Below are 11,026 nucleotides of genomic sequence, written 5' to 3'. Positions count from 1 at the left end.
GGGGAGGAGGACGGTGGGCGGCTTCCCTGGGTCCTAGAGGCAATTCTGCTGCGGCCGTCAAGGCAGCCGTGTCACCTAAGGTTCGAATCCCCGCTTCGGAAGCAGGAGCTTCGGGGCGCTGGCGCCCTGTTCTTCTTGCTGGGTTGCGGATTTCGTGGTCAGCCTCCTTTGAGCCTGAGTCTTTAGGCTCCAGCGCTTGTCTCCTCTGGGGTGTGTGTCGGTGCTGGGAGCTGGGGTGTGGGGGCGGAAGCTGTGCCGCCTGCCCTCTGCAGGAGAGGGGGCTTCAGCTTGCAAAGGGTCATCTCCTCGAGGAGCCCCAAGGCTCCTTGGAATGGCAGGTGGTGCCACCTGGCTTCCCTCACTGACTGAGGAAGACACTGAGGGTCTGAAGGGAGAAGGCACTTGCCTGGGATCACGCGCAGATGGGGGCAGTGCTGGGCCTTCAGTCTCAGGCAGGGTCTTGCAGTTCCCTCAGCAGCAACGTGACCTGAGCCTTCGTGGTGCCTCGGCCTCACTTTCCCATTCTGTACCCAGGTGACCCTGACCTCAGAGCAGGTGGCTTCATGCTCGGGTACTGCCCTCTGGAGCCCCCAGGAGCCCATCTGTGTCTTTGGGGGGGGGGGGAGACAGGGTCCCGCCACCACCTCGTCTGCTCTGTCCAACTTTCTGCCTGAGACAACGACTTCAGGGTACTGTCAGGATTACTCAGGCTCAGTGAGGGACATCCCAGCACGGGGTCAGCAGTGCTGCTGCAGATATGGGCACCTGCTGCTGGGTTGGCCCAGTAGTGCCTCTGCGTGTAGCTGCTGGGCACACACCCTGATCCAGGGAATCTTCTGAGCCCCTGCTGGGGAGGGCGTGGGGCGGGGCGGGGCAGACGCAAGCTGGCTGTGCGCTTCTGTGTGAGGGCAGGATGAGTGAGGGAGTCTCCCATCCCAGCTGGGGGCTGCTGCACGGCCACTCCCCCTTCAGTCCCCCGTACCCACCTCCCACCGTGGCCATGTCCCCTCCCACTGATTTTCATTTGCCATCACAGGTAGGCTCTCCCAGCGTCCGGCCTGTCCTCTTTCCTCTTCCCGATGCCCTACCAAGTTGGCCTTCAAGGCCTCTCCTGTGCTTGGGAGGGAGCGGACAGTTTCCCGTCAGGCAGAAAGTGGGGCTTGACCAAATGTGTAATGAGGACCGAACGCGGGCCGCCAGGCACTCACGGGCAGCAGAACTGCCCTGTGAAGGTCCCTCTTGGGGAGTCCCTGTGCCCATGGGTGGTGCCCACTGCCGCTGCTACCTGCCGGTGCGCGGGGAGTGGGCAGCATGGCGACTGGGGCAGCCAAGAGCCTGAGCTCCGGATTCGGCCTCCTCTGCCACCTGCCAGCTGGGCCACCTTGGGTCAGCTGCTTACCCTCCCCGACCTTCAGCCCCTCTGTCTGTGAAGTGGGGGCACTGTGTGTGACTGGCGGGGCTCCTGGAAGGAGTGAGACCAGAGCTGCGAAGTGCTGTGCCTAGACACAGAGTGGACCCTCAGTCCTGCCCAGTCGTACTAGAGGGGGGGCCCTGGCAGGTGGGCAGCTGACAGTTGAGCTGCTGTCAGACGAGGAAGTTGAGAAGGGGGTGATGGGGGAACGGAGTGACGGAGGACTGTTATCTTGTGCTCCCCGGCCCCGTCCATGCTTGTCCGCACACAGCTTTTATTTGATGTCAGATCAGAGCAACTTTTAACAATAGGAGCTTTCACGCACACGCACACACGCACACACACGTGCACCTCCCGCCCCAGCTTCCCTCTTGGGCATTTAGTCCCTCTGATCTCTGGGGCCAGCAGGTGGGCAGGCCAGTGAGTGAGGGGGAGTGGTGCTCCCGTTGTCAGACCTGCACCCTCAATGTGTCGCAGGCCTTGCCCGGCCCAGCCATTGCCCTGTATCCCGCCTTTGCCCAGCACGAGCAGTTCTCAAACTTCTCAGACTTCGAGTGCAGGCCTGCTCCCAAGACCCCAGTTCGGTGGGTCTGGAATGGGGCCTGGGAGCCTGTTTAAGCTCCTCCCCCAGAGGGTACTGAGACACACCCTCCTAAAGTGACAACGGCTGAAGGAGCAGGGTACCCCTGAGGGCTAAGGGTGCAATCCTGGCCCAGCCGCCCTGGGGTCCTGCAGGTGTGGTCTGGGGACACAGGAGTAGTCGCTCAGTGAGGAGGGTACTCTGTGTGGGGGCTGGGGCACATTTTCCGTTCTGTTCCCTGCAGCCCTCCCCAGAGTTTGCCCCGGTCCCTGTACCCTCTGCAAACGGGGCTGGTTTTGTTCCCAGGCCTGGACGCATTCAAGAGCCCAGGTAGTCGGAGACCCAGCTGACCCCCGGACTCTGCCAGCGGCACATGCCATCCCTTACACCTTTGTTCTTGGATACCCTCTCCAGTGGGGCGCCCACTGGCCTCCCGACGCCCTGCCGCCCGCTGGCCTCCCAACACCCTGACTGCCGGCACGTTTGCAGGCTTCCACGAGGGGGCGCCCGAGACCACCACTCGCATTCCGCCCAGTCAGGGAGGGGGTGGCCAGGCGCGCAGGGCCCTGGGGGTCAGGGATGCCAGTGGAGTCTGAGACCGTCAGAAGTGGGGGCACTGCCCAGGAAGGGTTGCCTACGTGCAGCAGGGGTGGGGACTGCGCTGGGCTGGAGTCTGAGTCACCCCTGCCTCCCCTGCCTCTGAGAACCCTACCGCCCCCCAAAGGAGCAGATGGGGTGAGGGTCGAGCGCCAGGACCAGCTGGTCAACCTGAGATGGGTGGAGATGGAGGGGTCCAAGTGGCCAGCCAAAGACCCCCTCTTGGCCTTTCCAGCCCCTGTGGGGATGGTCCAGGTCCCCGTCCCCTCCTGCCCTGTGCTGGGCTGTCAGTTGGGTGTGGTGCCCCCGGGAGCAGCTAAGTCTCCTCCCAGCTGCCATTGCTTGGTGGGGGGCTGCCGTCCTCAGGGTCCCTTGGGCTCCCGGACCCCTCATGTGCTGTCAGGGGCTCCCCCGGATTCCTTCTCCCTGGGGGTGGCTTCTTGGAGGCTGTGGAGAGTAGACCGAGGTTAGGTGGCAGGCAGCAGTCTGTGTCTCCCTCGCAGTGATACTGGGTTCTTGCCCAGGGCCCTGTGGGCAGCGTTTGGACAAGGGGAGCTGATGCGTTCCTGGAGGCACCAGACACCGGCGCGGGGCTGGTCCGATTGGAGGGTGGGCTCTCCCCCCAGGCGTGTGACTCAAGACCATTTGGCCCCAGTGCCTCGATGCCTTGCTGAAGGCCCAGGACCTTCTAGATAAATCCCGCTTCTCGGGAAATGCTCTCAGAATCCCCGAGACACTGGTGGGGTGCCTCCATGGGCCTAGGGCGCAGTTGGTCTGTCCTCGGGACCCTCGCAGGTAGGTCCTGCCAAGATGCTGGGCCCTAACGGAACGAGGGCTCTGGGTTGGATAGGCCACGTTGGAATCCTGGCCCCACGTACCAGCCCTGTGGCCTTGGGCAGATTAACTCTTGGGGGTCTTGGTTTTCCCACCTGTGCAACAGTGATGCCCCGTCACTGGGCAGGGTGGTGAGGCCCACGGGCAGTTGATTCCATCTGCCACCTTGAACCTCCGCGTGGGCACAGGACCCAAGGGCGCTGCCCCTGGAGCCAAGCGGTGCCCGCCACAAGCTGGGCGACGCCGCCGTTCTCGCTGACGGGCAGTGTGTGCGTTGCAGGGTTTGGGTGGGTGTCGGCTTGGGAGCCCCTGGGTTCGCCCAGGGAGGAGACCGGGGATGGGACTTGGCTCAGAGCAGAGGGTGCGGTGGATACCCAAGAACCCCTGTGGACTGTGGCCACCAGGACAGTCTCCGAATATGCCGAGCAGGAAGTGCCTTGAAACATGACAGGTGTGCTGGCCTCCTCCATGGCTCGCCCGAGCAAACACAGGCCACTGTCGCTTTCCAGGCAACAATGGCACATTGTGGCGGCCACAGCCCAGCCTGCCTACTGCCGGTCTGCTTGCACAAACACCAGGGCGGCCTGTGTTATTAGCTCAGGCTTTCACAGGTTTTCAGCCCAGCTGCCTTTGTGGCCCGACCAGGAAGTGAAAGGTCATTCTGATACCCTCCGGCCGGCTCGGGCGGCTCTCCTGGGAGGGGCCCACAGCACCGCCCCCGGCAAACATTCCAGCAGCCCCCACCGCCTCAGTGGGAACAGACACACTCCGGGCCCAGAGGCCTGCACCCTTTGTGATGCCCCTCTCTGAAGGTGGACAGGAGGGTCTCGGAGACCCCCGCCATGAGGGGCCAGGAGAGGAGCAGGACTTCCGGGCCACCGGGCTTGGGGGCTGCTGTGGCCCAGGAAGCCCCTTCGCCCTGATGCCAAAGACGGTGATAACAACTGTCCTCAGCCTTATCCCACGGAAGTCTCACACTCACTCTGCTACTGCCATCCCCCCCTCCAACTGCCGGTTCTGGGGGGAAACTGAGGTTTGGGGTGACGGGACTGGCTCAGGCGGGACAGTGAGGCCGAGAAGAGCCAGGATCCACACTGTCCTGACCTGGGTCCCTGCTCAAAGGGGCCTGTGCCAGGGGGAGGTGCAAGGGCTGGTTTCTGTTCTGAGCGGCCACAAAGGTGGGGTGAGGGCGCTGTACTTCGGCTGCCCCTCACCCCCGTCCCGACGGCCGGTTCCCCGCGGTACCTCTGCACCAGGGGCCCGCGGCTCGCTTCCTCTTCTGCTGCAGGCTCTGCCCTCGCTCCTTGGTGCAGAAGCACCTGGGCCCCTCCCGCGGTGTGCTGGGCTTGGCCCCCACCTCGCAGCTCTGGCCCACCTAGGGGTGTGGGGGTGGGGTGGTCAGGACGAGGGCCCTCCCCCGAGCCTGGGCGCACCTGAGGGCTGTGGGGGTGTGGTCAGGACGAGGGCCCTCCCCCCAGCCTGGGCGCACCTGAGGGCCTGGGGGTGTGGTCAGGACGAGGGCCCTCCCCCGAGCCTGGGGCAGCCCAGGCGGCTCAGCGGCCCCGCCCCACGGAGCGTGCGGCTGGGGATCCACCTCACCTCATCGTCCGAGGTGTCTGACTCGTCCAGGTCGTCCGACTCCAGCCACTGCACTTGGGCCTTGCTGAGCTCTGCAGGACGCAGGGTGTGGGTCAGGCCGGGGTGGGGGCCCCTGGAGCCTAGCGGATGCACAGGCCTTTCTAGCAGGCCAGACTAAGAGTGGCAACTGCAGACGACACTGAGGCACCGAGGGGCCGAGTAACCTCCCCAGTGTCTCCGGGACCCTCTGCTGCGGCCCCACCTGCTGGGCTATCCCAGGCTTGGTAGCTGTGTGACGGGGAGCTCAGTACATGCCCTGAAGCCCTAATTGCTAGGATGGTCTTCCCTTCACTGCCTATGATCAGCGATGTGCCTGCCCTGGGCCCCCAGCTCTTTTCTGGGACTGCAGCTGGGGTGCCAAGCCCTAGACCCAGGGTTTGGCAGAGCAGGTCCAGGGGGCTGAGCTGGACCCAAACCGCTTCCTCGGCGGCCACTGACCACGGCCCCTCCCGTCCCACTACCGCGCCAGGTGCTCCTGACCCCAGGCACTCATCCTACCTGGGTGGCCATCAGCATCGGGCCGGTGTGGGTGGGGGGGAGGTTTTGGTCTCCCCCTAGCTTCATCTCCCGTCCCGCTTGGAGAGGGCACGTTGGGGTGGGGCCCTGGAAGAGCTTGGGAGGGATCCTGGGGGCGGAGCGAGGAAGCAGCTGAATTCATCTGAGCCCTGCCCCCAGCCCAGCCTTGGGCACAGCCTAGCAGGCTCTGGCTGACTGCAGCTGGAGGGTAGCATCGCCTCTAGCGTGAATCAGGCAGCCAGGCTGTGTCACTGGGGACCGACCTGACGGAAAGAGGGGGGAGCACGGCCTGGGCCTGGCTGGATGCCGGGCCTGGGTTGGAGGCGCGTGGAGGCCGAGAACAGGGGTGGGCCCCTTACCGCAGGACTTGGGGGTCCTTCTGCCTCTGGAGCTCTGGCTCCCTTGGTGCCATTGCTGAGTCCCCAGGGTACAGGCTGGGCAGGCGGCTCTGCTCCGTGGGGCGGCTCTGGGCTGGGAGTGTGGGCAGCTGGGGGGCTGAGTGACCCCGGCTGGTCAGGAGGCTTGGGGGCATCCCGGCCCCGGCCGCGCTCCGAGAGGTCCAGGGGCTTGTCTGGGACATAGTCCTGTGTGGCTGTGGCTTCCTTTCCCCTGGGGCTACCTGGGCCGGTGGGCTGTGTGTGTCCCCCTCCGGACAGGGCTGCCTCGCCCTGGGGGCCTTCTGAGTCAGAGCTGACTGGTGGGGAGGGTGGGGTGCCCCCCGGCGGAGGCGGGCCCCTCAGCCTGGCACTGCCCATCCGCCCCTGTGCCCGCAGCTGCTGTCCCTCCAGCCGAGGGTGTCGCATGTCCACTGGGCCCCCCGGGAGGCCCAGTGGGCCCATGGGCTCCTCCCAGGCCTCTGCCTCTCCAGCCTTCAGGCCCTGGGGCCGGGGGCCGCTGGGGGCTGAGGCGGGGACTTGGGGGCCGCCGTGGGGGCTCTGAAGGTGCAGGGCCAGGTGGCGGTTCAGGAGGCAGAGGCGGTCAGCCCGGAGGGAGCGCTTCAGGGACTCATAGGTCATGACCGGGTGCCGGGCGGCCCGCAGAAAGCTGCAGGGAGAGGAGAAGCCCTGGGTTAGCCCCCATTTCACAGCCCGGCTGCCCCAGCTCGCAAGGCAGGCCCGCGCGCACGGTCGTGGAGGGGCCAGAAGTGACCTGGGGCCCAGGGCGCTGAGGAAGGAGCTGCACACGGAGATCTTTCTCTCTTCCGGGCCTTAGCTGCCTGCTCCGGCCCCGGCCCCTGTGTCCCGACCACACGATGCTCTCAGACACTGAGGATGGTCGGTCTTACACCACTTCCGAGAGGGTTCCCGGGGCTCAGTCCCCATCTGCTACCCCCACACCTCCCTCCCCTTGTCCTGGCCGCCTCCTGAAAAGTGGGACCAGATTTGGAGACCGGGCAGTCTGCTGGGGTGGCGGTGGCAGGCAGGGCCTCACCTGTCCAGGGGGAGGCTGTGCTCATTGGGTGGGCTGGGGGGGCTGCTCCCGGTGAGCGGCAGTGCGGGTGTCCCGTTGGTGGAGCCCCGGTCAGCAGAGCATGCCTGGGACCCAGGCCGCACCACGGCAATGGTCCCGTGCAGCTGGTTGGAGATCCGCTGGGGGCTCTGCGCCGGGTGGACGCGTCAGCCTGGGCGGGGGCGGCTGCCGGCCTCTGCCCTTGTTCTCTGTGACTTTGGGCAAGTTAGCCGCCCGCTCTGAGCCTCGCCTCCACCCAGCAGTCCCTGGCTGGCCCACCTGCCACGTGGGGCTGGGCGCCGTGCCCGGCACAGAGCCTGGGGCTGCCTGGAAGAGGGGAGCAGGCTTGGGGGCCTTCGTGCTCACCGTGTCCGGGGCCCACGTCTCGGGCAGGCTGGCGCTTGGGGAGATTCTGGCTACTGGAGGTGTCCTGTACCCCGTGGACTTTTCTGTGGGAGGAGAAGCAGTGGGCAGGGCCGGTGAGGAGGCACTCGGAGGGGTGGGCAGCTCCGTCCTCCAGCCAGAGGGCTCCTCAGTGGTGCCCAACTTTCTGGCCTCTTGTCCCTCACGGCACCTCCCCTCTGGGGACTCCCACCTGGATGGTCGTCCTCGGCCTCCTCATGGCCTCCCGATGTCTTCTCGATGGCGGCCTTCCGAGCGCCCGGGGAGGGGAGTAGTAGGGGTGAGGGGGGGTCTGAGGCACCCTCCCTGTATTGGGGCTTGAGCCTGACTCCGGAGGGGAGACAAAGACAGGGAGGGTGAGCAAGGGCGGTGCCAGGACCAGGAAGGCCAGGGCGCACCCTCCTGGGGGACAAGCCACCCCTGCGGGGACACTCAGGTGACCAGGAAAGCACTCGCTCTTGACATTGCCTGAGACTCCGCCGTCCATGGCTCCACAGGGCTAAGACCTTGATGGCTGCCGCGGGTGTTGGGGACCCAGCTCAGTTTCTAGGGTGTCCCCCAGGCCCCCACTTGTTGGACTATGAGAGGTTAGAAGTCTGTGCCGTGGGGATGGCCTGTGGGGACCCCCCGGGGTCCTGTGCCCTCCTCTCTGCACCAGTGGCGGGGGCCTCCCGTGGAGGGGGTTTGGGGAGTGTGGGTGCTCACCTCCCCCACTCACCGTGGGCCCCGAAGCCGCTTTATCTCCTCCTTCAACGTCTCGTTTTCCCCCTGCAGGCGGTTCAACTCGTTGGCTGCAAAATGCGCTGATCAGTGAAGAACTCGGGGAGGAGAGGCAGGGCGGGGACAGGGTCCCCACAACACCAGGGAAGTCCCCCTCCTTGGCCTGTCTGCCAGCTGTGACTCCAGCACTCGGCCCGGGGTCTGGCAGCCCACAGGTGCCCCGTAAGTGCTTGCTGTGTGAGTGCGTGGTTGGACGCTACTGAGTAAACGGCACCAGGCTGTGGAGGCCGTCAAAAGTGGTGGGGACCCCCCCCCCGCCCCCCGCAACGAAGCTTGTCCCTGGGGCGCCCCCTGGGGGACAGGCGGCTTGTCCTCCTCATTGGCAGGTGGGGGCTCCGGACTCTGTGGGACTGTCCTCATCACAGGAAGGAGGGGTTGCGTCCCGAGGTCGGGGGCACCCCCAGCCCAGGTGACCGACCAGTGAGGGACATGCCGGGGCCCGCTGGGCCTTTTTTGTATCGCTGTCTGTTTCCCCGAGACCCCCGTGTCAGGCCGAGCAGGTCCTGGGGGTCCCGGGACCCCCCGGGGGGGGGCGACAGAGAGGTGCAGGGTAACGGGCCAGGGCTCACTGAGGAGGACGGGGGGGGGGGATGGGGTGGGGCAGAGCAAGGTGCAGGGTGACAGGGGCGGGGCTCACTGAGGAGGACGGCGCGCTGCAGGTTCTGGAGGAGGGACTTCTCGAACTCCTGCTGCTTCTTCCTGGCCAGCTCCTGGGTGACCATGCAGCGGTCGCACAGGCCAGCTCGCAGCCTGCGGTGTGGGGCGGGGGCGAGAGGCCGCTCTCAGGACGGAGACCGGGGCCCCCAGAGGGGGCTGGGACCCTCGTTGCCCTGCTCCGGGGACGCGGCCCTGCCTTCCGCTGACCGCGGAAGCCCCGGCACGTGGGCTAAGCCTTCCCTGTTCTGCCGAGCGTGAGAAGGAGCCGCGGAAGTGCCTTTTACTCAGGGCTCGGCGGCACCGCCCGGCTCAGTCCCCCAGCGCGCGAGGCCTCCCGGCGGTCCGCTTGCCCTCCCGCCCCACCCCTGTCCACTCACCTGTTCTCCAGCACCCGCACGTTCTCCTTCAGCGCCTTCTGCTGCTCCCTGAGCTGGTGGTTCTTGGCGCAGAGCTCTTCCACCCTCTGGGCGTCCCTGTGGGGGGCGAGCCGAGGCGCGGGTTCTGCTCTGCCCGGGGGGGGGGGGGGGGGGGGGGGCCCCTCCCGCCGGGGCGAGTCCCGGGCTGGGTCCTGCGGGGTGCACCTGCTGGGAACGCTGGTAGAGCCGGCCTCACGAGGGCGGTGCCGGCCCAGCGGCCCAAACGCGGGCGTTCGTGGCCACCTTGGCGACCGGCCGCGTCCACGCGCCGCTGGCGGTGGCACAGCAGTGCGGCCGTCTGTGAAGTGGCGATGCGAAAAGCTGCCCCGCGGGCCCTGGGGGTCTCACTGTTGGTGCCCTGGGTGCCCCGAGCGGATACGGCTTGCCCCCCCCCCCACCGGAGGGCCCCTGTTCGCTCGGCGGGGCTTGGAGGTTCCAGTCCTGGCTGCAGCGGCTACTCGAGGCCACGGCTTCGGACCGGTGACTCAGCCCCGCCCCCAGCCCCGAGGCTCAGTTTCCCCTTCTGCATCACTGGATGGGGGCAGCGTTAGCACCCTGGACTGTGGTCATTGTGTTTCCCACTGGGTTCCCACTGGGCCGGGGTCTGTCCTGACTCACCGGCATCTCTCGGAGTTCAGCTCTAGGAGTCTATTCTGCAGACCTAGGGGAGCCAGGAAAGGGGTGGGGGTCACCTCCTGTCCCTGGCCGTCAGGCAGGGCCCTCTGTGGACCCCCGCCGCCTGCCTGGACCCCCTCACTGATTCCCCAAGGCCATCCCACCGGGCCGAGTCCTTGAGGGGTGTTTTCTGGGGGCACAGCCAGTGTGGAAATAAAACCCGCTCTCTGGGGAAGCCCTTGCCACTGGGCTGGAGTCTGACTTGGGCCCACGCAGTCCCCACCTCTCCAGGTCACCGGGGAAGAGATCCGGGCCCCTCGGGCCCTCAGGGTGGTGTGTGAGGGCTGTGGGCCGGCCGAGAGTGAGGGGAGTACGCTGGCCCCAGCCCCGTGATGGGGGGTGGAGTGGACAGGCCTGTGGGCTGGGGCAGATCTTGGCCTCGGGGGTCCTGTCGGGGAGCAGGATTTCAGCTCTAAACCCTGCAATGCTCTGGATGGGCCTCCATCCATCCCTGGAGGTGGGCAACCACACGGCTGTGGGCCGCCAGCACCCCTGCCCCGCCCTGGGTGAGGGGCTCATCTCAACCCAAGCGTCTGGCTTTCTGTTGGAGGCCTGGCTTTTTATTTCTGCTCTGCTGTCGGCTGACCCTTTGGGAGAACACCTTCCAGGGCCACACTCAGGGATGCTGATCTGAGGCTGGGCGCCTGCCTCCTCTGGGCTCTGGGTCAGGACTCCCCGTCTGGGCCTGGAAGGCAGGGCCCCCAGGTCTGGCTAGATTTGGAGGTTCGTGGAGGAGCATCCTGACCCGGCCCAGGTGAGGGCTGTGGACACCCGCCCCCCGTGGCACTCACCCCGGACCTCGTTCTCATGGACGTCCTTCAGCCTGTTCAGTGACTCCATGAAGCTCTCCATGGCTCCCGAGGGCTCTGGCCCAGGCCCCTCTGTGCTCAGGGTACAGGGATGGCCCCCTGGCCTCTACCGCCCCTCTGTCCCCAGCCTGTAGAGGAAGGCGTGGGGAGAGGTCACTCTGGCCGGGGCAGGGTCTGTGTATGCAGGCGCAGATCCGCAGAAACACACGCACCGGCCTCGTCTGCCCAGGGAAGCGGGCCCCGTACTGAGAGGCCACAGGGT

General features: G+C 66.5%; 1 protein-coding gene across 1 annotated transcript; it reads right to left on the bottom strand.

The window, feature by feature from the left end:
- Positions 1 to 1,676: 1,676 nt before the first annotated feature.
- On the bottom strand, positions 1,677 to 10,807 carry RBBP8NL (RBBP8 N-terminal like). The gene is made up of 13 exons (XM_042979684.1): positions 10,747 to 10,807; positions 9,899 to 9,941; positions 9,242 to 9,337; positions 8,845 to 8,957; positions 8,146 to 8,218; positions 7,621 to 7,751; positions 7,392 to 7,474; positions 7,008 to 7,174; positions 5,936 to 6,620; positions 5,559 to 5,685; positions 5,022 to 5,092; positions 4,668 to 4,797; positions 1,677 to 3,035 (listed from the first exon to the last, which is right to left on the bottom strand). Exons 1-13 carry the CDS (start codon positions 10,805 to 10,807, stop codon positions 2,905 to 2,907), a joined length of 1,911 nt encoding a protein of 636 aa, XP_042835618.1. The 3' UTR covers positions 1,677 to 2,904.
- Between the last annotated feature and the right edge of the window lie 219 nt (positions 10,808 to 11,026).

The sequence above is a fragment of the Panthera tigris genome, chromosome A3 (assembly GCF_018350195.1).
Source record: "Panthera tigris isolate Pti1 chromosome A3, P.tigris_Pti1_mat1.1, whole genome shotgun sequence".
In the NCBI taxonomy this organism is placed as follows: domain Eukaryota; kingdom Metazoa; phylum Chordata; class Mammalia; order Carnivora; family Felidae; genus Panthera; species Panthera tigris.
Note: the sequence above shows the minus strand (reverse complement) of the source record. Positions and strands in the feature narration are given on the sequence as shown.

Excerpts from the sequence above, each read along its gene's own strand:
- RBBP8NL (XM_042979684.1), bottom strand. The coding sequence starts at position 10,807 with ATGGAGAGCTTCATGGAGTCACTGAACAGGCTGAAGGACGTCCATGAG. Across the intron at positions 8,219-8,844 it reads GCAGCGCGCCGTCCTCCTCA|CCAACGAGTTGAACCGCCTG; the intron begins GTGAGCCCCGCC and ends CGCATTTTGCAG. Across the intron at positions 7,752-8,145 it reads AAGCGGCTTCGGGGCCCACG|GCTCAAGCCCCAATACAGGG; the intron begins GTGAGTGGGGGA and ends CTCCGGAGTCAG.